At 38.3% G+C, this 26,822-nt stretch overlaps 2 protein-coding genes across 3 annotated transcripts; one reads left to right on the forward strand and one right to left on the reverse strand.

Annotated features, from left to right (window-relative positions):
- Positions 1-22,324, forward strand: LOC144074274 (ras GTPase-activating protein 1-like). Of its 2 annotated transcripts, none has more exons than XM_077600612.1 (26): positions 1-1,148; positions 9,726-9,878; positions 10,721-10,856; positions 11,023-11,093; positions 11,286-11,403; positions 11,594-11,625; positions 11,823-11,875; positions 11,953-12,103; positions 12,178-12,256; positions 12,335-12,458; positions 12,543-12,699; positions 13,089-13,176; positions 13,297-13,377; positions 14,248-14,405; positions 14,487-14,563; positions 14,643-14,815; positions 15,685-15,844; positions 15,914-16,056; positions 16,232-16,347; positions 16,422-16,508; positions 17,133-17,200; positions 17,301-17,389; positions 17,455-17,532; positions 17,616-17,750; positions 19,579-19,658; positions 21,244-22,324. In XM_077600612.1, the coding sequence occupies exons 1-26, from the start codon at positions 643-645 to the stop codon at positions 21,290-21,292; spliced, it is 3,162 nt and encodes a 1,053-aa protein (XP_077456738.1). In that variant the 5' UTR covers positions 1-642; the 3' UTR covers positions 21,293-22,324. The 2 variants fall into 2 exon arrangements, with proteins under 2 accessions (XP_077456738.1, XP_077456739.1); XM_077600613.1 differs by lacking the exon at positions 1-1,148 and adding an exon at positions 4,832-5,184.
- Positions 20,555-26,726, reverse strand: ccnh (cyclin H). Its single transcript, XM_077600614.1, has 10 exons — positions 26,589-26,726; positions 26,116-26,234; positions 25,915-26,037; positions 25,774-25,847; positions 25,473-25,686; positions 25,237-25,400; positions 24,383-24,453; positions 24,204-24,312; positions 20,719-20,782; positions 20,555-20,650 (listed from the first exon to the last, which is right to left on the reverse strand). The coding sequence occupies exons 2-10, from the start codon at positions 26,230-26,232 to the stop codon at positions 20,624-20,626; spliced, it is 963 nt and encodes a 320-aa protein (XP_077456740.1). The 5' UTR covers positions 26,233-26,234; positions 26,589-26,726; the 3' UTR covers positions 20,555-20,623.
- Positions 26,727-26,822: the final 96 nt, after the last annotated feature.

Consider the following 26,822-nt stretch of genomic DNA (forward strand, 5'->3'; position numbering starts at 1 on the left):
GCAGAGGGAGTGAGAGAGCGGGTAAGCCACTAGCACAGAAACCTGCAAACAACGTAAACTTAGCTCGGAACAGGCAAAAATGTCTACTTTGACATAGCGATATGCACGGGGTCGCTCGACAACGCACCACGCCGTGGGTGTAGGCGACACGAGCGGGTCGTGTCTACACAAAACTCGGGACGGCCGGACTCCCGAAAACAACAACAGTGGTAGAAAAAGAAAGAGAAAATAGGAGGATTATACACTACAGTGACAATAAAACAACAGAACGAGTGGCGAAGGTGAGCAGCGAGGAAGGAAGTAAAGAGTATTGAGGCGTGCTATCCTGTTTTGGAGTATTCAACATGTGCTTTCTTGCTGTGAACTTTAAGATCGGGAAACAATGAGGACGTAGCGAAGAGAAAAGTCATCAAGTGTCTCGGACCTGCTACCGTTAGCTTGGCTATTCCTGCCTTAGAACGAATGCGAGGGAAAGCTAACGCGTGCTAGTTAGCTTGGGGGCTAACGGCGTTGCGCTCAACTTTTGCGATTGTTTCCCGGGAGCCCAAACACTGACGGGAGTGTTCTGAGAAGAGAGGGGAAGGGCGGGCTCCCTTCTGGACTTTTCCCCCTCGACACCCCTCGACAGTCCCCCCCGGAACCATGGCAGCGGAGGTGAGCAGCGAGGAGACAGCCTCGGTTACGGCAGGGACAGGCGGAGGAGGCCTGGAGACGGCCCCTTTCCCTGTCTATGCCAGGCCAACGAAACAGAGAGTGTCGGATTTGGGAGCGGTGCCGGTCCTCCGTCAACACTCCAACACATCACCGGACTCGCTCCCGGACATGAGTCTGATTTATCCCATGTCGAGTGGGGATGTGAGCGTAACAGCCCTGTGCACAGTAGGGAGTGGCGGTGGTGGACATTCGCTTTTCCAAGGAACAAGCTCAGGGAACGTGGGCGGCATGTGCGGATCTCCCACATCGGATGGACCGGCATGTCGGATTTCGCCCTCATCGGACACGGGGGTGACCGAGTTCCCCCCACTACCTCCCCCTCCGCCTCCTCCTCCAGGTTGTGGAGGTACGGCGGATGAAAGTGACCTGCAAGATGGACCAGAGTACGAGGAGGAAGAGGTGGCCTTTCCCCTCTCTGCACCGCCCTCAAACCAGTGAGTACAACAATTACATTTAGAAAGTTTCAGAACTGGAATCTTGAAATTGGATTGCAAAAGCATCCGTTGTCATGCATTTGATGGCAATGGAGGATAGTTTCCCTGTTAACTCGGTGGCTGCTATTGACAGTGCTGGAGGGTAGGCAGCAAATAAGTGAAAATTCATTCGGTGCCAACCTCCCACTTCGAATGGATTGGATGTCGATTACTTGTTTAAACTAAGTGGTGGACATTTTGCTTGAGGAAATCAGATTGACTGCCATTGATGGTGTTAGACATCCAATTCATTTTAAGTGGGAGTGTTGCACAAGTTGGCATTTGTTCATTTTCTCCCACCCTGCTAGGTTAAATAGATTAGACATCCATTCATTCATCTCCCATACCGTGCATCCTTGTAAGGGTGTGCGAAAGGCAGACTGCACCCGAGACAGGTCGCCAGTCAGCTGTAGGACACACAGGGCGACAAATGACAATTCACACTCACAATCATACGCCTGCAGCTGGAATCGAGCCCGCACTGAACCACTACAATATTAGGCAGCCTAGATCTCCTAGTGCTAAACTTATTTAAAGTGTTACATTTTTTTTTCGATCCACAAGAATTGTTCCTTTCTCCACCAACACTTTTTAATGCAATTATCATTACATTTATATATAGATATGTAAAAATATTTAAGGTGTTGCAGTAATTACCTCAGTCACTTGAGTGATGATGAAAGATGTCCAATCATGCCTCTATTCATCCTTCTGCTGTAAAATCAGAATGTAGTTAGTCACCACTAGATGATTTGCTTGATAGATATTGAATTGTGGCAAAATGTTTTGCAATATAGTGATCAATAATTTACCCTCCCTTGCTAATAGTACTTTTTCCAGACAGTATGAAATTGGTAAAGTTTTATGAGTAACGAGTTCAGGAATTATTTTACCAATATTTTTAGGGGTGGTATTTGCTACTACAGTACTTTAGTCACTCCTGATGACTTTGAAGTTCATCATGTGAGAAAGCATCATCCCTTTCATTTTAAGCATTATGATCATATGCTGACAGTACCCAATTCTTTTTGGATCAGTGTTGAAATGGTAAGCAGACTTTGCTTAGAGCCTCAAGACTTAAACTAATAGCAAATGGGTAACTAACAACCATGTTAGTAAAGGTAATTGCAGCCACTTGTTATTTTGACCTACAAACTAACAGGGAGCTGTTCATTTTTGGTGTATTTTTTTCAAATGAATGATGGACCATTTATATTAATCAAACCATTAAACAAGTTCTCTGGACACTTGACCTTTACATGAAATATATATTTGTTGTTATACGGTACGGTTTTCAATAGAGGATTTATACACAAAATATTTTATGCCTTAGAATTTTCTTAAATTAATAAGCGGTATGGAAAATGAATGAGTTTATCCTGCAGCGTGATAGTTTATATAATCTTTGCCCGCTCTCTTTAGTTCTGCTCAGTCTCTTCTGATGTCATGGGAACATGACAGCATCAGTGATTTTTAGAACGCTTGTAAATTGTAATAGTACCATAATTTATTTTTATGATTGAGCTGCACTCTGTACTTTGACCGAAATTCTCCATTAGAATAGTGTTAAGTCATTGGCTGCCATTGACGACACTAGACGCCCAAATGCTGAACATTAATAATGAAATAATGCACTGTGAGGAAGACGGACGTTTTTGACAGACTGTCTGCGACAGTGCAAAAAAAAATCAACATTGCTTATTTTTCTATTTAGAAATATTTTAATAGGCCACTAAGAATTGTTCTCTCAACAGTCGTAGCACAGTTTCTCACTCACCATGTCTTCAATGTCTTCTCTAATTTGGACCAGGATAGGAGGATATTCAATTAATTTGAGCTAGTAGTTCGTGAAATACATTTGACATGAGTGGACACTGGAAAATATTTGCACTGGTATTAGTGGTCTTAACTGCATGTTGCACCCTGACCCTGAATGCTGAACTCAGCACATTGTGCTTTGAGTGCAAATATGTGCGAGAGAGCAAGGTGGGATATGTGTAAAGTAAGAAAAAAAAGACTAATTTACACCATTTGCCATTCATACACGTGGCGTGTGCAGTACGAATATCATACTGATGGTTAACAATGTGAAGTTATGATTTGTCCCACAAAAGTTCTCTACTGCATGGCGAAAGTGAGCGCTTAATGCCTGGGCTTAAACAAACAACACTGGGAAATGAGTGGTAGATTTCAAGTTTCCACGAAGATTAAAGCCTGCCTAATTCAGAAAGGGTTTCCCACAGTTGTTAGTCGAGGAGAAAGGGGTGGTGGATTTGATGATTATTGCCAATAGTGTGAATGAGTTACCTGACTTTTCTAACTGCATGTAGAAAAGGCAATTGCGCTGCATACAGTGTGACAGAAAAAAATACCAGCCTTTTAAGATATGTTTTAATTAGTTTGTCTACATCTTACATTTTCAACAAGTCAATTTATTTAATCTGGATACTGCACATTGATAAGGATGAAGCCTATAGTTTCCATATATTTTCATGACATTATGCAATGTCCTGTGCCCTTCCAATACCCACTCTGCCCTGCGTTCTTTCTAACATCCTGTTTTTCAACACTTCTGAGCCATTCATAACCTTAATAGAGTTTCACTTACATTTGACTTTTTAAGAGCTTCTCACGTGGGTGTGGTTTGCTGCATCATAATCAGCGTAACTAAGTGTTGTCTTACTGTAAAGGGAAAATGTGTCCTATTACATTCTAACATTGCTCTCGGGTTTATTGAATGATTTGCAGTGTCACAGTACACCTTTTTTGCAACCTAATAGTCAACACAAAGTGACATATTTTTTTTTGACGGGAAACAATCTTTTTTTTCTCTCCTCCCGAGCGATAATTTTTACTCTGGTTTAATGTGGATTGGTCGGTAGCGAGTGTGAGAGGAAGAGCCATCGGCATCCATATTTTTGGTAGGTAAGGTTCCGCTAATGAAAAGGGTCTTCTTACGAGTTTTCGACAGATGGATTTAGCATGCCAGGTTAGCTATCTTCCAAAATATATAAGTTTATATCAGCATGTTTTGTATATGAAATTGTCAGTAAACCATTACATGCATTGTCCAATTTTGAGTTTGTTTTTCTTAGAATGTATCACGTCTCAAAAAAATGAAGACATAAGCAGAATTAAATATCTACATACTTGCTCAAACATTCACGTTAACCTGTTATTCATTAATTTACTCGGAAAGTGGTTTCTACTGCTATTGGCACAGAAAATAGAAAGATGACAAGCCCATCATTCACACTATAATCAAAGTATATGTTCAATCACTTGGGTATTGCTACCCATGTCATTATAAACATGTTCTCTCTTAGATGTTTAGTGCAAAGCTGAAGCTATGTTAAATGCTTTCTAAAATACTATCTGCGTCATCGATGATCATCATGTGCAGCAAAATGCGTATTCATACATATGTTTCAGTGCAGAGTTGAATGTTAAATGCTTTCTTAAACACGATCTGCGTCATCGATGATCATCATGTGAAGCAAAATGCGTATTCATACATATGTTTCAGTGCAGAGTTGCCACTCCCTGCTGCTTCTGTCTCACCGAGTCACAAACCAATCGGCTTCACGCTCGTGGTTTTTATGAGGGGAACATGGGACGAGAAGTAGGCAGAAAGTCAGAGGAGAATAAGAGCAACAACTGCCGGACAACACTTTGCCTCCTTCTTGTTCATGAGAATGACTAACCCTCTTTTGATGATAATGGATAACCGCCATTGTTTGTTTTAAAAAAATTAAAGAGTGACGACTTTCTGAGTCTGCATCCTCGTGCTATTTTTGCGGATGTTGATAGCGATGAATGCATCAAGGCGACAGCGGCAGCACATCATCATGGCTTGTTTAGATTTCAAGCTGCCTGGGCTCAGCTTTCTACGCCAAACGTCACAGTTGGCCACGCGGTAGCCGCATCAGTGGAGTGGGCGCAGCTTGCGAGACCACGGGACGCAGTGGAGGGAGATGCAGCAGAGGGTAAACTCGGCGTAAGTGGGGCGTCTGTTAAATCCACAACCCATACTTCAACTCCAAAACAAGCGTATGACAGAGCGTGCTTATTAGGTCCACTGATGTTGGATTGAAAATGATACATGAATGGCAGCATACTGGATTCAATACATTGATCTATTACTATGTATTCTTATGTATTAATCAAATTCAAATGATATTTTTGCCTAGTGTTTAGTATAATTCTTATTACAGTTTCATTACTCTTTGATCTTAATGTTTACATTCTTAACTTAATTGTTAGACCTGCCTGTATTTATGGGAGGGAAAAATATATTTAAATAGTTTGGAAACACTTTCTGCTAACCCAAGATAAACCTACAGACATGATTTCATCACGCCACTGGGTTTTCTTTCTTGATTAGTTATGTAGGTAAACTATTCAATTTTAAGTTATTCCATTTATTGGCAATTGCCTAATCGCTTTTATTGGGCTGCATACAACTTGTCGATATTTCTAAAAAAATAATTAATTGTGTGGATGTAATACTTGCACAATTGAAATTACTTGCTGTTTTTGATATTCGAGTGTATAAATGTATACATTTTGACATTATGTATATAACAATGAAGTGACTCAAACAGAACAGATTTGTTTATTGTTTATTTATAACAATAACAATTAAAAATTAAAATGTTATTGTTGGATTTTTTTCTAGGTCAAGTCGACTTGCAAAGAGCAGTTTCCTCAAAATGTTCATTATAATTAATTAATGTTAAGCTCCTTTAAGCCCGTTGCACACCGAGGGATGTAGCCCAACCTGACTGAACTTTTTCGCAGGGAGCGGGTTTAAGCAACTGTTTGAATGAATGGCTGATCACTCAGTCACTGGTTTTGCTATGATGCGGAATTTGAAACGGAGTGCCTGCGGTGGGTCTTTGACCACCCAGTGAGGGATCTCGTATTCAGTTTCAACAATCCTCAGTGAGAGTTTTACTTGCCAGCCAACAGTATCACACCATCTTGCTCACAGGAAATGCTAAAATTATCTTTTTCATATTACCTCAAGATGACAGGACATTGTAGGCCATTTTGCATATTTTGGTGTTTCTGTCCTGCGGTGATTTGCTATTTAGGGGAAATGTCATTTTTTATGACCAAATACTTATTGTGTTATAGTTGTTCTTGTTGTGCTTTTGTTTGGTGAGTAAGGGAAAATCCAGAATAATATTTTATCCTGAGTGTAGTGTCAGTCAAGTAAATAAACTGCGCATCACTGTGCTGCTCACTGTTCATGTTCAGACATGACTGGGAATTCCTCAACTTCAGTGTTGAGCCTAATCCCATAATCACTGCTCGGTCATTGCTTAGGTGGCCAATATTAAGGAAAAATATAAATTTGACAATTTAAGTCGACATGTTTCAATAATTATAATTACCTGTAATATATGGTCCAATGATTACAGGCGCTTAAAGGAGCAATATAAGTAAGATTGCTATTTTTATTATTCATTAAATGCTCAGAAAATATCAATAGACATTACAGAAAGACTATTTTTGGAAATACCCTTTAATGGTTATGCTGAGATTTCCCCATTTCAAAAGTTGATTGTCCCCAAAAGCATTTTTTTTTTTTTGCTTTGACGTAAACTCAAACTTAAGTGCTCACCGGCACTTTTGCCAGAGCATTGACAATCCATTTCAAATTATCACGTAACTCGTGCGACGTTGCCTGCCACACATTGTATGGAACTTGTTTGCCATCCGACATCCATCACTCCCAAGGTGTTCGCAACACCCCTTCTCCCGGCTGTTATTTCGTGTTCGGTCCATGGCTCGAGTCCATCTTCCAAGCTTTTACACACATCCTGTTGTCATTCATGTTAGGCCCTTTTGTCTGTATAGCTATGAGGTGGCGTTTCTTTGACTATTGAGGGTCAAAAGCACGAAAAGCACGTGGAGGTCAACTGCCTCGCCACTCGTCTGGAATCTTTTGAATGGATTTACCATAATGCTTGGAGTACGCGAACAGGCTATTTTTAGGGTCTGCTCATTTGACCAAGAGAACATGAACATCCACTTGGTTGACCGCAGTAAGTAGCGTGTCGGCAAGAAATAAAACCAGTCAGTCAAGCGGTCAGCGTCGTACAAAATTTGGAACTTAGTGCTAACATAAGGCGCACACCGACTGATTGGGCGCTGCGTCAATTTTAAAGGGAATTCTAGACTTTTAAATGCAGTATTTATTCACAGAAGTTTGAGGCTCCAAATTTGAAAGACAAAAAGTTATCTTGATAATTATCTATAACGACTGATAATGTTTTTTTATAGTGATCATTTTCACCCAGGCTTTCATTCATTACAAGGTTTATCTTTTTTCGTCCAATATGGCTGTCAACAGTTTGGGTTGCAAACCCCTGGCATAGGTAAACAAGGTTGCAAAATTCGCTTGGGCCCCCTGCGTCTTCTGACGTCACACCAATAGTTGGAGTGCACATAACAACACACTTCAAAACCACACATATTGGGAAAAAATTACTGTCCATGATTTGCTAGGACAAAAGCCATGAAATGTCATTTTAGAGAGTAAGAGTTGAAAGGGAAATGTGTGCACACGTTTGTTCTTTTATATAAAATTGTTAATATGTGTGGGATTTCGTCACTCACTAGAATATAAGCATTTTTAAATGGGCACTTTTGCGAACGCATTACGACTCTCAAGAACGACTGGCTCACTTTTTAACAGGCATTTGATAGGCAACCATTGGCCAATAATATAGCGAGGGTAACGACACGTTACTGTTAAGCGCAGGTCCCTGAGCACATTTTGTGCATGTATTCAAGGCATTCAATCGCACAAGATGTTACTTAAAAAAGCATACAAAACTTTCATCTTAGCGTTGCTTCTGTAATTCTATAATGCAACATAATTGAAAGATGGAAAACACAACAATAAAGTTTCACTTAGAATCGAACTTGCAGTATAATTTTTTGGGCCACAGGTCTTTCATATTTATTGTTCCTTTAAGTAATGCTGATATACTGTGTTTTAGTCTGCGTGCTAAGTTGGTGAACCTGTTTGGTTCCTGTTCGGGCCAGGAACAAAATTAACGGCTTGTGTGAAGGTTACAGCCAAGGATTTGTTGGTTTTCATGTCACAATGCAGTTTGACTATTAAATGAGCCTCAAATGGAAAGTATACAATTAGTGTTCTATAATTGTTACATTTGTAATTATTTGTGGGCAGTGTATGCACAACTCTGGGATAGTAAGTGCTTAAACTTTATCACGTGGTCATAATTGTTGCCAAAATACTCGTAAAATGATGTGCTGAGCTATGCTTTCTGACACTTGGATTTTGTCTGTTCGTCTGCACTTGTAGATCTTCCTTCAGCATTATTTCCCACCATTGCCTTGGCTCCTTGATGTGGCTTGCCCAGGCTTTAAAGCTGCTCTGAATCTCCTTCAATGCTCTTATCACACAAAGCCCTTGGAGACACTTCACTTTCCTGATTCTAGCTTCTTCTTTGCAAACTCTTCTTGGTGGCAGGTTTATTGCCCTTTTCCCCCCCAAAAAGAAACCCACTAGTCCAAAAACTACACAGGGGTCGATCTAGCTTTACTGTTTCAAGAAGTATGTATTGGTCACCCCCTGCCGCATGTTTTTTTTTACCTCAGTTGGGTAAGGGACATCAACATTCAGCCTCAACTGATGAAAATTTTAAGACAGCTTGGTTAGCAATAAAGTCTAACGGAGCATGAACGTAAAATGACAAAAACATGGCCAAAATGAGCGATTATAGGATGCAGGACAACACAGAGCCGATCCATTAAAAGATCCAAGTGAATTATCCCTGGCATTTTCTTACTTTTTTTTTTAAATGCCCCGTAAATACCTGAGCAAAGAGCAGCCTTATTGAAAATATCCTTAACCCACTATCGTCATTTGAGGACAGCCTGTAATATTTTTCTTACTTGAGATCAAGGTGTTTATGTAAACATCTATCTTGGGTTAAAATTGGTTCATCCAACTTTTTTATTTTATTTATTATTATTTTTCTCTTTATTTCATCTTGCACAGCAACTTTTGGTTTGAAGGCAAATTTATAAAGATAATGACGCCTTACAAAATTTGTGCAGGTTTTATTCTTTACTTTACATAGTGTAAGCAGTGAGTTGTCTTGTCTTTATTGCACAACAGAACACAAATTTTAAAATCATATTTCATATTCTCTTTTCTTATAAAGCAAGGTAACAGTTACTTTCATATTTGAATAAAGAAGAAAGTAATTCATATAATTATTTATAGAAATTTGAAGTTTCAAATTTGAAACAAAGATGTGATAGTTATTGTGATAATTATCGATAACGGCTGATAATTTTTTTTTATCGTGATGACAATTTTTTTCATATCGTCCACCTCTAGTTGCTGGTAAAATGTGGTGGAAACCATGTGCAACTGTGTTTTGTTTTGGAACAATTGTGTTTTGTTTTGGAACAATCTTGAATTCCACTGGTACAATTGGAATTGCAAACATTTTATCTTAATCAAGTTTTTTTGTCTTACGATCATCTCAGGTGGTACCATGGCAAGCTAGACAGAACCATTGCTGAGGAGCGGCTGCGCCAGGCCCGGACCCATGGCAGCTATCTCATCAGGGAGAGTGACCGCCGGCCCGGTTCTTTTGTTCTGTCTTTTCTCAGCATGACCAACGTGGTCAACCACTTCAGGTAATTTAAGACCCATTTAATTTGAATGTCAAATAAAAACAGTTTGAAGATACCTTAATTTGTAGCAAGTCTTAAATAAAAAGGTCACAGTATTTATCTGGCTACCATATTTCTCACCATTTATGTTCATTTTGACAAACACAATTAAGTCTTACACTGTCATTGACAATGATTTACATCTGATTGTGTGGGTTTTTTTATGCTTGTGCTGTGAATTTAAGAGTTTATCATTAGTTGACATTCAATTCATTTGAAGTTCATACACTGCCAAGTCTCCTACTTCAAATGGATTGGGTGTCTATTGCTCTCAATGGTTTAAGGCAATACTAGCTGACTAGTTTTACTTCATATATTACACCCATTTTCTTGAGTTTAATAAGATACGGTAATCTTAAGAAAACCACAGAAACTGCAAAGTGGTGACATGGCAAGGAACTTTGGTAACCTGTGGTCCATTTTTTTAATTTCAGGCTGAACATCTTGTCTGAGAATGTAGATTTAATATAAATTTTATCTGAAATATTCTAGATTGGTGTTTTAATTTGCAGAATCTTTGTCAACATGAAGTTTAGCAGTCCAGTCTTTTTTTTAAATTTTAATTAATGGTGTTCTCAACAGTTTTTTTTAAGATTCACTTTTTTCAGGACCTTGAGTACCACAAGTTTGTATTTTAAACTAATTCTGTTGGACAAAAATTTAAAATTAATGTCTGATTTTTACTGACTCATTTTAATCATTTGGTTATTATGTCTTCGTCAAAGACGATTTATTGTGGTGTCAATAATGTAAACATGTCCGATTGGTCTAATTTTTGTTGTTGTTGTTGTGTTTACTCCTTCAAGGATAATTGCCATGTGTGGAGATTATTACATAGGAGGGAGGCGGTTCTCTTCCTTATCAGACCTGATTGGTTACTATAGCTATGTGTCTTGCCTGCTCAAAGGAGAAAAGCTGCAGTGGCCTGTGGCCCCTCCTGAGGTTAGATGAAAACTTATTGACATTGTACACCAACGTTGTACTATTTGCGATAAACTCCAGTCAAACACATGTCCATTTGTGTGATACTAAAAATGTTAGTGTCGTAGTGCCATTCTGAAGGTGAGAATAATGACTTAACATCTTATTTTTTTATTTCTTTACACAGCCAGTAGAGGACAGGAGGAGAGTAAGGGCCATACTGCCATACACCAAAGTGCCAGATACTGATGAGATCAGGTAAACGTTCATCTTGTAATATTGCAAACCCTAAATGTAGCGCAATTCTGTCCTCTGCTGGTTAGTCTTCGTTATTTCAGTAACACCAGAAAATGATTTGTTAGTGATCCGCTTCAAATAATAATTATAACAGGAACAAATGCGTATGTTACTTAGTCCCTCTTACAACATGCTGATTAAACGTGCCTGCAGCTTCTTGAAGGGAGACATGTTCATCGTCCACAATGAACTGGACGACGGCTGGATGTGGGTGACCAATGTCCGAACGGAGGAACAGGGTCTGATCGTGGATGATCTGGTGGAGGAGGTGGTAAGCGCATCCTACTTTGAATTTAGTTTAGGATATTTTGTCTTATTAACCTTTCTGAAATAATTTGTGTTTGTAGTTTTTTAATTTGTTTTTACACACATGAAAAAAATGCATTATTAGTTCTCATTCCCAAGCAAACATATAAAAACATAATGTGTTGATGAATAACTTTCTATGAATACGTTTCTAGTGCCGGGAAGAGGATCCACATGAGGGAAAAATGTAAGTTTTGTTGTTGTTGTTATTGTTATTTGGTTGACATTTTGAGAGAATGTTATCAACTAATGCCATTGACAGTTATAGATGTCCAATCCATTTTAACTGTGAAGCATTCAAAATGGTTTGGACATCTACCAGCATCAATGGAAGCTAAGGCGTTCACAAAGAGGCTAATTGAATTAATTTTGGATCTTGTGCAGCTGGTATCATGGAAAAATCACCAAACAAGAGGCCTACAATTTGCTGATGACAGGTAGCACACTTGACTTATTCATAAAGTATAAAAGATTTGAGCCCTAAGTGCGCACTTTCTTTTCAACTAATACGTAGTTGGCCAGGTGTCCAGTTTCCTCGTCCGGCCATCCGATAACACACCCGGGGACTACTCCCTCTTTTTCCGCACCAATGAAAACATCCAAAGGTTTAAGGTCTCTCCCACCCCCAACAACCAATACATGATGGGAGGGAGGTACTACAACAGGTTTGTGTTAACTTGCTTACAAACATCCTAAACGATAAGTGTATTAAAACATGTCTTGTGCTCTCACTTGGTAGCGTTGACGACATCATCGAGCATTATAAGAAAGAGCAGATTGTCGAGGGTTACAACTTAAAAGATCCTGTTTCAATACAGGTAATGTTTAAAAAGATGTCACGTCACCTACATTGCTTTATTACGAAACATACAAAGGTTGTGTTTGCATTCATTTAGCACAAAGAACAAGTTATTACTGACACTGTGGATGGGCGAGAAATTTACAACACAATCAGACGTAAACCAAAAGATGCATTCTACAAAAACATTGTCAAGAAAGGCTACCTCCTCTTTAACAAAGGTATGTCACCTGATTAGTCTTACTATGTATTCTAGCATTTTTCTTCGTATCATCATGAATTTTCTATAATCTTATGGGGTTTAGGCAAAGGCAAACGCTGGAAGAACCTTTACTTCATTCTAGAGGGTAACGATGCCCAGCTAATCTACTTTGAGAGTGAGAAAAGAGCCACCAAGCCCAAAGGGCTCATCGACCTCAGTGTGTGCTCGGTTTATGGTGTGCATGACAGTCTCTTTGGCAGGTAAGGGGTAAAAAATACATATATACTACTAAGTATTATTTTGACTATGGTAAAGTCAGGCTATTGCACTGCTAAAAACAAAACTTCTAATAAGTGATGATAACTTAAGCCATGAAAACTCAAATATTTAAGTTTTCTTAAAAATGTTATTGAGTTAATGCTTAAATTGATAACATACATTGCAAATTTTAATTTTAAAATGTTGTGACGAATTTTCAATTTTTGTGTTTTCTGAGGTCATTTGACTTTGCAAGATTTCCATTAAAACTTGTAAGGTCAAGTGAAAATAGTTTATTTGCAATTGCATTTTCCGATTTTTTTTTTTTAACTTGTGTGAGTAGATATAACGTTTTATTCATTATTCTTTTTTTTTTAATCAACCCTTTTAGGCCAAACTGTTTCCAGGTTGTTGTCCAGCACTTTAGTGAGGAGCAATACATTTTCTACTTTGCTGGCGAGGTTCCAGAGCAGGCACAGGTATGACAGCAAGTGATACAAGTCTTCAGTTTTCAGGAGAATGCAGTCATAAGTGTATTTGATCACTTCTTATGACACGGTTGGCAGCTGTGCTAATTTTGTTTGATGTCTTTTTGATAGGATTGGATGAAATGCCTTCAAACATTCTGCAGTAATTTACGAAAAACAACTCAGCCTACCTCCAACAAAAGGCTGAGACAGGTACGCGTCAATAATCACTAAATCAGTGGGATTAAACTCCTCTTTGATGTGGGTCATATCGTATTTGCTATTTTCTTTGGAGGGCCGTTACGTCTGCCAACAAGGGCTAACACAATTGACACGAACACTAAGCGATTATATGAAACAATTATTTCAAATATTCAATAGATTGTTTAAATTTATTGTTAATCTCAAAATTATACGCATCCTCCTTCTTGAGCTATACCAGCATATATTACAAGGGGAGCACTGGAGAACAAGACCTGAGCATGACTTAGTAGACGATTGCAGACAATCTGACAGGCGCAGGCTATCATAAAAAAGGTTTGAATAGACAGACAGACGGTTTGACAAGACAATGAGGAGCAGGTCGGTGATCCGAGAGACAACGAATAAGGAGAGACACAAAGGGCAGGTAACAACAAATTAAATCAATGGGGTAAACATGCGCACAGGTTACACAAAGGGAAAAAGTCAAGAATATTCAAAATCACCACAATAAACCCTATGAGAATGCGTTTTTATCAGAAGAATCCCAAGCTATTAATTGCGATCAAAATTTATAATTGTTGCACAGCCCTAATTTACTCTCAAAGCAGAAAAATAAAAGTAAAATATTGTTGTATCTCTGTAGTCCTTAATATTTCATTGAGGATGGCCAGCATTTTAAGTTTACAGATATAATTATTTTCACAAGACACACAAAATGATGTGGCGGTCCGGATCTGGACTCCAATAAATTTTGTTGAGTGAAGGCCACAAAACAATCAGTCAAAATGGATTGGACATACATTGTCGTCGCAGGCACCCATTGAGTTAACTCCACCATTAGTTTTTCGGAACCATCATGGAATTTGTATTTTTTTTCAGGTGAGCAGTCTGGTGCTCTATGTGGAGGAGGCCCATAAGCTACCAGTGAAATACTTCACCAACCCCTACTGTAATATCTACCTGAACAACGTCCAGGTAGCCAAAACGCACCCGAGGGAAGGCCCAAACCCTGTCTTCACCGAGGAGTTTATTTTTGAGTAAGTCTCCATTCACACTTAATTTTTTGACAATTTGATTCCTTGTTTATTCAATTAAAATTCACGTCTGTCTCTTTCTAGTGACCTGTCGTGTGAGATCAACAGATTTGAGATCAGCCTTAGCAACAAAACAAAAAAGAGCAAAGAAAGTGACATCTGTATGTTCATTTTTAATATGACATTTATTCTTAGATTTGGGGGAATTCTTATCTTTTGAACATTTTCCTATTTTGGTAGTATTCATGCGCTGCCAGCTGAGCCGTCTGCAGAAGGGCCAGATGATTGACGAGTGGTTCCCTCTCAGCTCCCACGTACCTTTAAAGGGCATTGAGCCGGGGTCCCTGCGGGTACGCGCACGCTATTCGATGGAGAAAATCATGCCTGAAGAAGAATACAGCGAGTTTAAAGAGGTCAGACCATTACGATTTAACATTTACTTATTCATACAATATGAACTAGGACTAACACGAATTCAATGGCTCATCCACAACTGTTTTAAGTCGATTCATCATCTCGAGGCAAGGTTGACTTTTATTTATCATTGATATTTCTGATTAAAAATTGTAAATATTGATTTTTTATTGATTTATTTAAAAGTATATTAAAGTACAACATGCATTTTTGGTGAAATTGTGTGGGGATTCTCAGATCCCATGGATCACTTTCTATTAATTTTGGGGCATTTTCATCCAATCTGGTTTAGCAGCGTTCCAGAGTCACTTGCCTGTACATTTTGAATAGTCTCCACTCCACTTGTGGGCATTGTTGGGTCACTTTTTGTTAAGTTTGGTTCATTTCTGGAGACAGTCAATTAGAGTGAATGGAAACATTTTTGAAGGAGTTGAAATTTTCTGTTGGAAATTAAAGGAACTCTGTGTTTTAGCTATTGACCCTGCAATCCTTAAAGTTCCATGTATGAGCTGGTAGTTGATAACTTTAATGTTTGTTATTTGACTATTACTTCTACATGTTAAATGTTACTTCCCTTCAAAATCAATAGGAAAGATTTTGTCAAATAGTTTACGTAATTGTACCTCTTGCCAAAAACTTGCTAAAAACTTTTTAGCGCCATGATTTTGCGTCAATGGACATAATTCACAAGTGCACACATCGCATTTTGAGGTTTTCACACTAAAAGACAGCAACTCAAAAATCAGTTTATCGCCTGAAAATTACGGTAGTCAACTAATTCCCAGAAATAACCAGTGGTTAATCAAAACAATCATTTGTGGCAGCCCTACTGTCCACAAAGATCTTATGTTTTTGTGTCCTTGTGTAGATGATACTGCAGAAAGAGTTCCTTGTCGTCTATGCTCTGGCCCACGTGTGCGGTCAGGACCGCACTTTACTGGCGAGCCTGCTATTGAGGATATTCAGACATGAAAAGGCTGAAGCCCCACTTCTCAGGACTCTCAATGACAGGGAGATTAACATGGAGGGTAAGAAAATGAAATATAATCTAAGTTAGATTAAGTCTAGTCTCTAAATCTGAATCTTCTTTTGGACAGATGAAGCTACAACGTTGTTCCGGGCCACCACGCTGGCCAGCACGCTAATGGAGCAGTACATGAAAGCCACGGCTACGCCTTTCGTCCATCATGCACTAAAGGACACCATTCTCAAGATCATGGAGAGTAAACAGTCCTGTGAGGTAAACTAACTTCTTTGAAACATATAGCCATTCAATTCAAAAAAAACTCAGGCAGGAAGTTTAAATAGAACTATAACAGCTAGGTTTCATATAAGTGAACTGCCTTTTTCCCCCTCTTGTTACAAGCAATCATACCACACAACATGACATTTCCATCCATCTGTTTCATTTCAAGTTGAATCCTTCCAAACTGGAAAAAAATGAGGACGTCAACCTCAACCTGGCTCACCTCCTCAACATCCTGTCAGAACTGGTTGAAAAGATTTTCATGGCTGCTGAGATCCTGCCACCGTAAGCAAGCAACAGTGGATTTGTTTTTGTTCCTTCGAGGCAATCTAATAAAGCTGCGTGTGTTATCGTTCCAGGACACTTCGATTCATTTATGGCTGTTTGCAAAAATCAGTGCAGCAGAAATGGCCGGCGAATACCACCATGCGGACCAGAGTTGTAAGGTAATCGCAACAAGATTATTGGTGCTGATTCACCTCACTGAGCTGAATATAGGTCTGGGCAATGGCAAAAATTATGCTGATTTAAAATGAAAATTAAAAAATTGATAATTTTCATGATAACCATCACATCTTTTGTCTTTCAAATTTGAAACTTCAAACTTTTGTGAATAAGTAGTAAATACATTACTTTACTCGTTATTCAATTAGTAAAGTCACTATGTTACTTTACTTGTAATATATAAATATAATATGATGATTTTAAAAAGTTTTTTTGTTGTTCTGTTGTGCCTTAGACAACTGCCTCCTTACACTCTGAAAATTAATGAATAATAAAACCTGCTGAAATTTGGAGTCATCTTTTTTTAATAAGTTTTCCTTTAAACTAAAAGTTGGTGTGGAAAGTGAAATAAATAAAATTATCAACTGAAGACATCACCATTTGCAAGCAGTCTATTTTCAGCCTCATAAAAAGAAACAATGTAAATTGTTGACCATACATGTGGCAATTTAAAAAACTAAAATTGTAAAAAGTTGGATGAACTTAACCCAAGTTAACAAAGTTTTAGATTTTTGCAATGTTTTCATAACATTTGCATACATTGAATTGAATTCACTGTCTTCCAGTGGCTTTGTCTTTCTAAGACTCATCGGTCCCGCAATCCTCAATCCTAGAATGTTCAATATCATTGCTGGTAAGCATTCATCCAAAGCTACATGCAAATAAAAATAATATCAGGAGTACCTATTTACAAAATAAAACATAAACTTACATATTATCTGTGAATTCTGCAGACCCTCCATCTTCAACGGCCGGTAGGACCCTCACACTGGTGGCAAAGTCTGTTCAGAATCTCGCCAACCTGGTTGAATTTGGTGCTAAGGTAACTCCTACCTTCACAATGACGATTTTAGGGTGATCGTCTGACATGATTGCGTCCATATGCAGGAACCTTATATGGAGGGTGTAAACCCTTTCATCAAAAACAATAAGCATAGGATGATCATGTTTCTGGACGAGTTGGGGGTGAGTACACTTTTTGATTCGTTGTGAATCGCCAATTTTGAAAATGACTGAAATTTCGACCAACTTCTTGGCCCTTTTTGCAGAATGTCCGTGATCTTCCCGAAACCACAGAGCACTTTAGGACAGATCTGTCCCGAGACTTGGCCGCATTGCACGAGCTCTGCGCCGCGCACTCCGACGAACTTCGGACGCTCAGTAACGATAGGGGGGCTCAGCAGGTAGGTGATATCAGTGGCGCCGCGGGTTTAACAACAGCTGTTTCATATTCAATCGGACATGACATGGTGCTGATGGAAACTGAAAAATTTGCAAGACTTTTTTTAACAGTCCAATCCAATGTTGATGGTTTTCAAGGCATTTATAACACTTGTTGAGGTAAACTGTAACACTAAACACACATTAGGAAAATTACACATACTCAGTATTAAAATACCAAAGAGACTTTGTTTTGTAGTGTGTCCACTATCTTTGTCATTTACATGGTACATAAGAATATGTTGTTCCAGAGCTAATGAAACTTAGAATATATTTTCTTTAGCTCTCCAAAGAATAAACATTAACACACAACAACACCACCACATTTCTTGCCAGATACAAAAATCACTCACAATGTAGTACACAGCCCAAAAATTTAAATCATTGTGACTACTGTTTAAAAAAAAATCCACTACAGAATTCCCATGTTTTTCGCGGGGTTACGTTCCAAAAAGAGTGAAGTAGAAACCTTTATTTACAATTATTATACAATTAAATACTCTATTATACATCGAAAAGAAAGAACAAACCATTTTACAGGCTCAATCATTTGTTTCACTAATAAAAGTACTGTACTTTAGAAACGTTTTTTTTTTTCAACAAATAACTTATGTATTGAACTGTCAAATAATAATTTTAATCATCAAATCAATATTCATTAATTCCGTAATGTCGTCCCATAGCCGCATAGCTTTTACCTTCCCTCAGCATGTCCAGAAGTTTAACTTTATCTGTGATAGATTGCATCCTCCCTGCCGCAGGTGCTTTTGTCGGCTCAGAGCATTTTTTCAACATTATGGGTTTTAGAGAAACTCGAATTTGCACGTACGTAATGTAAATTTGGTGCGCCGTTTTACGTACGGGTACATATTAAACTGTAACGTTATTGACACAAATGTAGAGAAGTGGAGTGACTTGTTAGCCAATCAGAATGCAGAACACAATGCACGATGCAAATCCATGAAGTAGCGAACCCGTGAAAAGTAAACCGTGTTACAGCAAGGGATCACTATCTTCCCACTGCTGGCATTTTTCTGTGAAGCACCACCCCCCAGTGGTCGAGATGTGCCTGCGCTCGGGTAGTTGGTTTACAAATTTACTGCAATATTGAAGAATGAATCTTAATTTTTCTAAGAATTATTTAGATTTCATTTTTTTTTATTTTATTTTTTACAAGTGACTTGATATGTTACGTGACTGTCGATCACTAGTTATTTGAGGAAGATGCACATATCAAATGAATAGTAAGAAGAAATATATTTTTTAAAGACTTCAGGCTTGGCAAGTCGTCACCCGAGTTTCTCTAACTTTCAAGTCCTGTGCCTATGTAATCCGTGAACCGATCATGTGGCATTACCTAATAGTCCAATTTATTTATTTATTTGTGTGTTTCAGGGCTGATAAATCAATTGTCAAATTATTGTTGCCTCTAGGTTAAGAGTTAGCCAGCATGCTGTAGCACACTTGTCTATTTCCATTGTACATACCTCCTATAAGTTCTTGATTTGCAATCTATAGTTATGTATATCCATTCTTGCATTTTTGAACAAATAATTTTTACGCTTTTTTCTTACTTATTTCTGCAAGAGGCGTGGTATTCACTACTAATTTTAATTTATATTGGGTAAAAAAGTGACTATTCTCTAGTTTCTCAAGTTTACATTGGATGTTCTTCAAAATTACCAGTTTAAATAACAATAAACAAATTAAAAATAACATGTCAAAGGAATCGATATTGAACGATAAGTGGGAGGAAAAAATAATGGTGGTTCCTTTTTCTTTGTGTTCCAGCATGTATTAAAAAAGCTGCTGGCCATCACGGAGCTCCTCCAGCAGAAGCAGGCTCAGTATGCCATGTCCAACAGCAACAGGTAGTACTGCATCCATCCTTCTTCACTCCCATCTCCATCCCCCAATGGGGGCGCCACACTGTGGAGACCTCGCATGTTCTACCCTCATCTCCATGGCAACCCCATCCCACACCACCACGCCTCATCATATCGTCCGGTAGCTCCGCCCGGTGACCATCCATGTAGACCACAAGAGCTATGCAACATGAAACTGACAGCTGCCTGCACAGTAATAACTGACTGACCTTTTTACAAACTGTGTGAGTGATTCCAACTTTGGGTATATACATGCCTTGCTCATGAGGGACAATGCTTGGATTTTAAATGGTTTGTCAGTACCTGCCACGCAGCACAAATTGCCAAAGTGTACCCCCGTTCCTGCTTGGTTTGAGGAAACTGACATGAAGAAGCTAGTTGTCTCTTTTATTGTAACTGGATTGCAAGCGAGGATGCTTTTATACTGTAAGTAGTGACTGACTTCAAGTTTGTGACAATATCCGCCAAGTGCTGAACTAGCATGGTTTTCTTGTTGTTGTTTTTTTTAGATTGAAAGAATATGGTTATTTTATATAAGATAAAATTCTCTTGCTGGAATCATGAGTATAGGGGTGCGGCGAAATGAATTCCTCCCAGTCTGATTGTATGGGCTGTTTTGATTTTTTTTTGGTTAAGCTCCGCTCCCCCCCACAAGAGTTTGCAATTGTGGCGAAAAGCATTATCTCAGAATTTAAATATGATGCAAAAGTGTTTACAGCTGTTTTTTTTTTGGAAATAGATTGTATCAAACGTGCATGCACTTATTAAACAGTTTTTGTAAAATAGTTGGAGTTGTTTATTCTAAACTCTATCATGTTTTTCAGTGCTATTGATGGGGAAGGACATCCAGTCAATGGTAGCCAATGTGTTAACACAGCATGTAGAAAAAAATAATTTTTATTTTTAAAGCAAGAGGAAGGAAAATATTTGACACGGAATGATTTTAACAGTCACATTAGGTCTTCGTCAGTCCAGTCCTATGATAAAACATATTTAAAGAAAAATATTTAATGACTAACAAGAAAATAACTGAAGATGGTCTCACCTCTTCTTTCATTCTCGGCTCCTTTGACACGTGGCCGTCCTCTTCGTATCCTCGCTTGCGTTTACTGTGACACACAATACATGATTTGTTTGGGATGTGTGTGTTTTAGACCAAGAATCTGAAGCATCATGAGCATGCTAGAATCGTAGAGCTCTGAGCAAACCTTCCATTTCATTGAAACAATAAGAGGATCTTTCTTGACGTATTTTCGGTGCATGCCTAGGTTGTTGGGTAGCAAGAAGTCGCAAAGATGACGCCCGGCTATAATGACGCGATGGACAGTTAGCGGGCAAAATCTCCGATATAAAAACTTCATGTAAAATATTGGTTCTTGCCACCCGCTATCAAGATGCAACGCGAGAAACAATGTCATAAAAGATCCTCCCTCTAAATGTGTAGTTTTCATTAGGTGTAGTTGCACCTCCCACTCCATATCACTCCATCAAGTGAGTACAGCTTTGTGTTAAAAAAAACTAAACTCCACGCACATCTACCTTTCCTCAACAAGTCTACTTTATCTTCCAGGACAGAGTGCACCATCATGTCACTGGCAGCCGCCATCCAGGTTATGTGAATCCCCCGGAATCCCACCTGAGATTCAAAAGTGCCAGCCAGAAAGAGTAAGGCCTCAAGTTCGCTGGTCTCTCTCAGCATGTGGCCTACTATCTTTATACTTCAAATGCAATATGGCCACCCTCAATAGGGTGGAAACACATTTGCTGCATATGTGAACGTTGTCCTTCCAAAGCTTTTCCCAAATATGCTTTAGACACCGTGTTGGAACGATTAATGATGGACCTGAGCTGCCGCCAGCCGCAAATCTCTACGACCTCCTTTTACTATGGATTTGGGGGCAACCAAAGCGCTGAAGTAGCATCACCTGCAGTGATCAGGGAATGTGAGCACGACCACATAAACCGCCTTAAGCCCATTTTCTAAACACCATCCTTCTCACAACACTTGTTCTATTTCTTTTGTATGCTGCTTTGTCGAGGGTTAGGAATTGGATTGAAATGTATTTGTATGATGTAGTTAAATGGCAGAAAGTTAGTCTCGTTTAGGAAATGTGAGTGTGTAACCGGTCTTTTGCATGTGTTCATCACTGCTCTTTCACTTAAGCGGGGTACACGCGGGGAATATTTTATCAGCATAACCAAATCAAGTATGCTTGCTATTTCTACAGTTGGAGTAATTCAGATAACTAACATATTACAACTAACTTAACTAACCTGGAATGAAGGAAGAGTAGTGGTTAATTAAATTCAATTGTGTTCTACATCAGTCAATCAATCATAATCAAATATAATAATTTTAAGCAACATTATGTTAGGGTATATATAACATGTTGACTATGCATAGAGTTCTTTCACTTGAGACACTACTTGGGTTTGCTTTAATATTTCTTGAAATCAGTATGCGTGTACTCCGCTTTAGTTAGTTTTGGCTGGTGTCCTTTTAACAAGTAGTCGTGCCACATTGAAAAGCGTGAGTGCAGTGAGGAATTTCCACAAGATAGTTTTCAAAATACTAAAATGCAAATTGGAAACTTTTCATGAAATTGGTATTTCAAAAATCAAAGTCTCCCAAATTAAAACAAAACAAAACAGTCAACTGATTGCAAAAGACAAATCAAGGTACTGCCTGACTTGCAGCAAATCCGGTTGTTATATTTAACCTTTGTAGGGCAAGTTAGAATTTGGGGATTTTATTTTATTTCTTTTAAACTCAAAGACCTGGGCTCCATGACCCAAAATGTGGCAAGTGTCAACTATAAATCAGACAATAGTCCATTGTCTAAGCAGCCAAAATCAAAGCCTCACTATATTTATGATCTCTATGACCTTTGACGCTTTCTCTCATCACGTAACCTACCATGCAAATATTTATGAAATAGGCTAATTAGTCATTGTAAAATGCCTTTTTTGATCTCTCAGACCTGATGACCTCAAAATGTAATCACTTCATTCGTTTTATATAACAAACATATCCTGTAGGTTTGATAATCTTTTATTTGCTATTGAATGATCAAGAAATGCCTTTTCATACTATGTTACCTTTGTGAATACCCCTTTAAAGTTGAATCGATTTACCAGAAAATTGTAAAGGTGTTGTACAACACAAACATTGCTGATGTAAGCCTCTATTTATTCCGTCCAACCCAACGGTAAACTGAGTGAATTGGGCACTTAGAAGTGGGGCAGCTGATGAGTAGCCTATTCTGTTGTTTTCATCCAAACATTTTACTGGAGGCTGCTCTGACGAAATGACACACGGCCAATAATTTGGGTAGTTTTTTGGGACTAAACTGTGTAGTTAGCTGGTTAGCATACACACTTGCTGCTGTAGTTAACATTGGCGTGGGAACCAGAACAAGGCTTTAGCCATGATTTTTTTTCCTGGCCCACAACGTCAAAAGTGACCATTAAAAATAAAATAAAATAGAAAAATCCATGATTTAATTCCCAATGACAGACTTAGATTTTCAATCGCCAGATTTGCATGTAAGATATGTACTTACCATTCAGTAGATCCAATGTGAATGGAGCCTAATAAGTGTGTTATGGTGCTCTAGCCAACTTGTACGTTGCAATAATATGTTTTCGGGACCCATTTTCCCACTTTCAATTTTGTTTTCCATGGTAAAACCAAAAGGAACCCTTCCATATACTCTTTTCCCCCATTGAGGCATATGGCTTCTGCTGCTCCTGTCCTCCCGTTACGCCATTGTTCGATCCAAAATATTTTATAACCTATATTTTTTACAATGTCAATACTTCTGGATCTCTGTGAGTCCTAATGGGTCATTTTTGAAAACTTTGCCAAGATTCTATCATTTAATTAGTGTGGAAAAATCTGATAGTGAGACTTTAAGAATAGAAATACAATTTGATTATGAGCAATAACACTCGAAAATTGGCATCATTGACAACAATAGACATCCAGCTAATTATTACTGGGAGGACTTGCTGTGAATTTATGTTTCAATAAATAAATAAAAATAAATGAGCTCCCCATGAAGGTTTAAGTGTTTAGCGATGAAAAAGTTAAGGGTCTTGACGTTATATAGGGTATGATTGGTGATGATATTAGCCAAATTCCATTTTTGTACATCCATATTTTAGTCCCAAGGAAATGTTCTACTTTTGAAAATTCCCACCTCGACAAGTCTGTTTTTTGTATCAATGCCTGTCATATAGGTAAAAGCAGTTTTACCTTCAAGGCATGTAATACCACAAACCTTGCCAAGCTCATTAAATGTCAACATCTGAGCTCAGCGGTATATCGTACTTTCCTGTTATTTTATATTGTGGATAATGTGTTCCTTTTTATTTTTCTACCTGGAACAGAACCTTGAACCTTTTTGCATCTTAGATACGACAACCTGATACTAATAAAAGCAACTGTTGTGACACGGATGGGGAGTGGTTCACTCGGCGTGCTTTGACTGACACTGTCATGTAATTTGTACGACTAATGATCCTTACTTCTTTGAAGTTGAAGCAAATTCAGCGTGGATCCTCATCAGCTTCTGTTTGCAAGAATTCACCTCTTCAGGTGATGGAAGTTGATATCTTTTCAGGAGATTTTTAATCCCTACAAAGGAAGCATGTAGGTTATCAGCCTTGAAAATCTATGCCACATCATCCTGTGACAAGTCACTCACGTCTCATGGTGTCGTACATCTTGGACAGCGTTTCTTGGTCGTTTTTCCGTCCCATGCATCCAGTCAAGTAGCTAGAAAACAAACCCAATAGAAAGACCTTTTCATAATGCTTGGAAAGAAGATGCACCAGAGTTGTTAACTAGTATGGCAACCCTCAAATTTTCTTTAGTAACTTTTGAGTGTTCATAACTCACCAAGTTAACACCATTAAGTTTATTATGAATGCTGACCTACATTTATCTTACTCCAAATGTTATCAAGTTTTCCATCAAACCTGCAAATGCTGGTGAAACAGGTTGACTTGAAATTCCAAGTTCTGGTCACATTTTTTTGACAGTGTAGGTATGATGCCATAGATGCCAAAAATAAATATATAAATACAAAAGTACTTCAGGAAATGAACTGGTTTGTACTAAAAATACCAATACTTGTGGGCTATTTTTTGCTATTAGAAAATAGTATCAACAACAGTCAAAATTGCATTAGTGGTAGTTATAACATGTTACTTTTAATTTAATTATGAAGGATAATAATTTTTATCATTGCGATATTTTTTTACTTCAGTTGATTTTTTTTAAATCAACCACATTTTTAAGTGAAATGTAGCGATTTAAATTAAAAGAAGTCACTGGTCTGTATCTACACAAATAAGACAATGTAAAAAGCGGTCAATACCTGTTTTCAATTAGAATAAAAAAGTATATAAAAATGTCATGGATTTGCAATAACTGTAAAACGTATCACTTTTTAACAAAAATAATTATTTTTAAATCTTGAAAAGATTTTTAAAAAAACAAGCTGAATGACAATAATAATCCTATAGTGCAGAAAAACAAAGCAAAACAATGACTTACCTCTCCATGTTGAGGCCAGCCCTCGAGGCGCTGCTCATGATCGCGGTAAGCGCAATCTGTGATGGGGGAAAGAGCAGCCCAGCGTCCGTCATGGCCGCATACGCCAAAAAGTCATCCACATTCTTCCTAAGTGACTCTGGGTTCTCTAGTGTAGGATATCTGGTCTGAAGAATGAAAGTTCAGTAGTGATTAGGTCAAATCTAACAACACGGAGTATGTAAAAGCGCTCAACACACCTTTAGGTCAATCAGCAGCCCCTCCAGGGGTCGGTATGGGTTGTGGACCACCAAGTGGAAGTTGAGTTGCTGGACAAGTAGCAGCTCGTACTCCAGGATTTGTTCTAAATCTTGTTCTTGTTCCGCGGGACTCTGCTGAACCAGGTTTCCCCCGAACTGGATGCTTGACACGTTGAACTCGTCCACCTTGCAGGCTAGATACGCACAAGTCAACCTGAAATACAAGAAAAAAAATCCAGCATAGTTTAAGGTATTGAGGGAAGAACACAGTTCCACTGCAGTTCATTCTTTTTAGTCTTACATGATAATCCTGGGGTGATATTCCATTAGTGAATTGTTCATGTAGAATCTTCTGAAGTACATGATGGCCGTACCCTGCATGATAGATACTTTTTCTCATATCTACAGCGCTGTTTTGAAGTCTGGAAATGACGATACATACAATAACAGATTTAGGCATTGTTGGTTTGAACACATTGCAGAAGTCCAGAAGCCTTCTCTCATAGTTTCGGAAGAGAATATCTTCTTCCCGAGGGTCCAGTAAGCTAGACTCATTGAACATATGCTGTGGAAGCACAAAAGAAGGGGGTGTGGGCAGTCTGATTTGAGAAATACTGATAGAATTATAATCATCATTTTTAACCTTTCCATTTTCTCTTATCTTTGTTCTGAACTTCTGGTTGGCTTCATGGCGCAACTGTTCCAACTCAGCTTCGTTGTTAAATGTCCAATATTTTCTTTGGGAGCTGTCATGGAACATGTCTGCAAAAAAAGGACGTTATAATTTTCTCTGTTTCTCTCACATCTTTCATACAGAAATTTCGTAAGTAGAGGTACGACTGTAAATATAGATTACCTTTCCACGAAAAGGTACAATATTTTTTTTCTCAGATTTTGATTTCATCAATCTGCTTGATTAATACTGTAAAAGCAAGGTGATTGAAACCAGTCCGAACGTGAGATCATGTACACTTGTGGCAATACATGTATATATATTACTATAATGGTTTCATTTACGCATTTAACGAAGATATCGCGCATGTTAAATTACGTTTACTCCAAGATATCTACCAAAGAAAATATGCTAAGTACCAGATTTAAAATAAAAACAAATACCTTTGATGATCACAATTGTATATAGATTAAAAAACTTCTGGGTCCGTAATACGCACGAAAAAACATGCCATTAAATACTGGTCGCAGAAATGACGTCAGGTTTCAGCACGCCAATTCGTCGCTTTCTGATGACGCAGCAGTAACCGACAGACTGTGCGTGAATATTTTTGAGCTTGGTTTCTGGATTAAACCATTCATTTTCATTTTGTAGTCCTTATTAAAAAATGAAAATAC

This window comes from Stigmatopora argus, chromosome 5 (assembly GCF_051989625.1).
Source record: "Stigmatopora argus isolate UIUO_Sarg chromosome 5, RoL_Sarg_1.0, whole genome shotgun sequence".
NCBI classification, from domain to species: domain Eukaryota; kingdom Metazoa; phylum Chordata; class Actinopteri; order Syngnathiformes; family Syngnathidae; genus Stigmatopora; species Stigmatopora argus.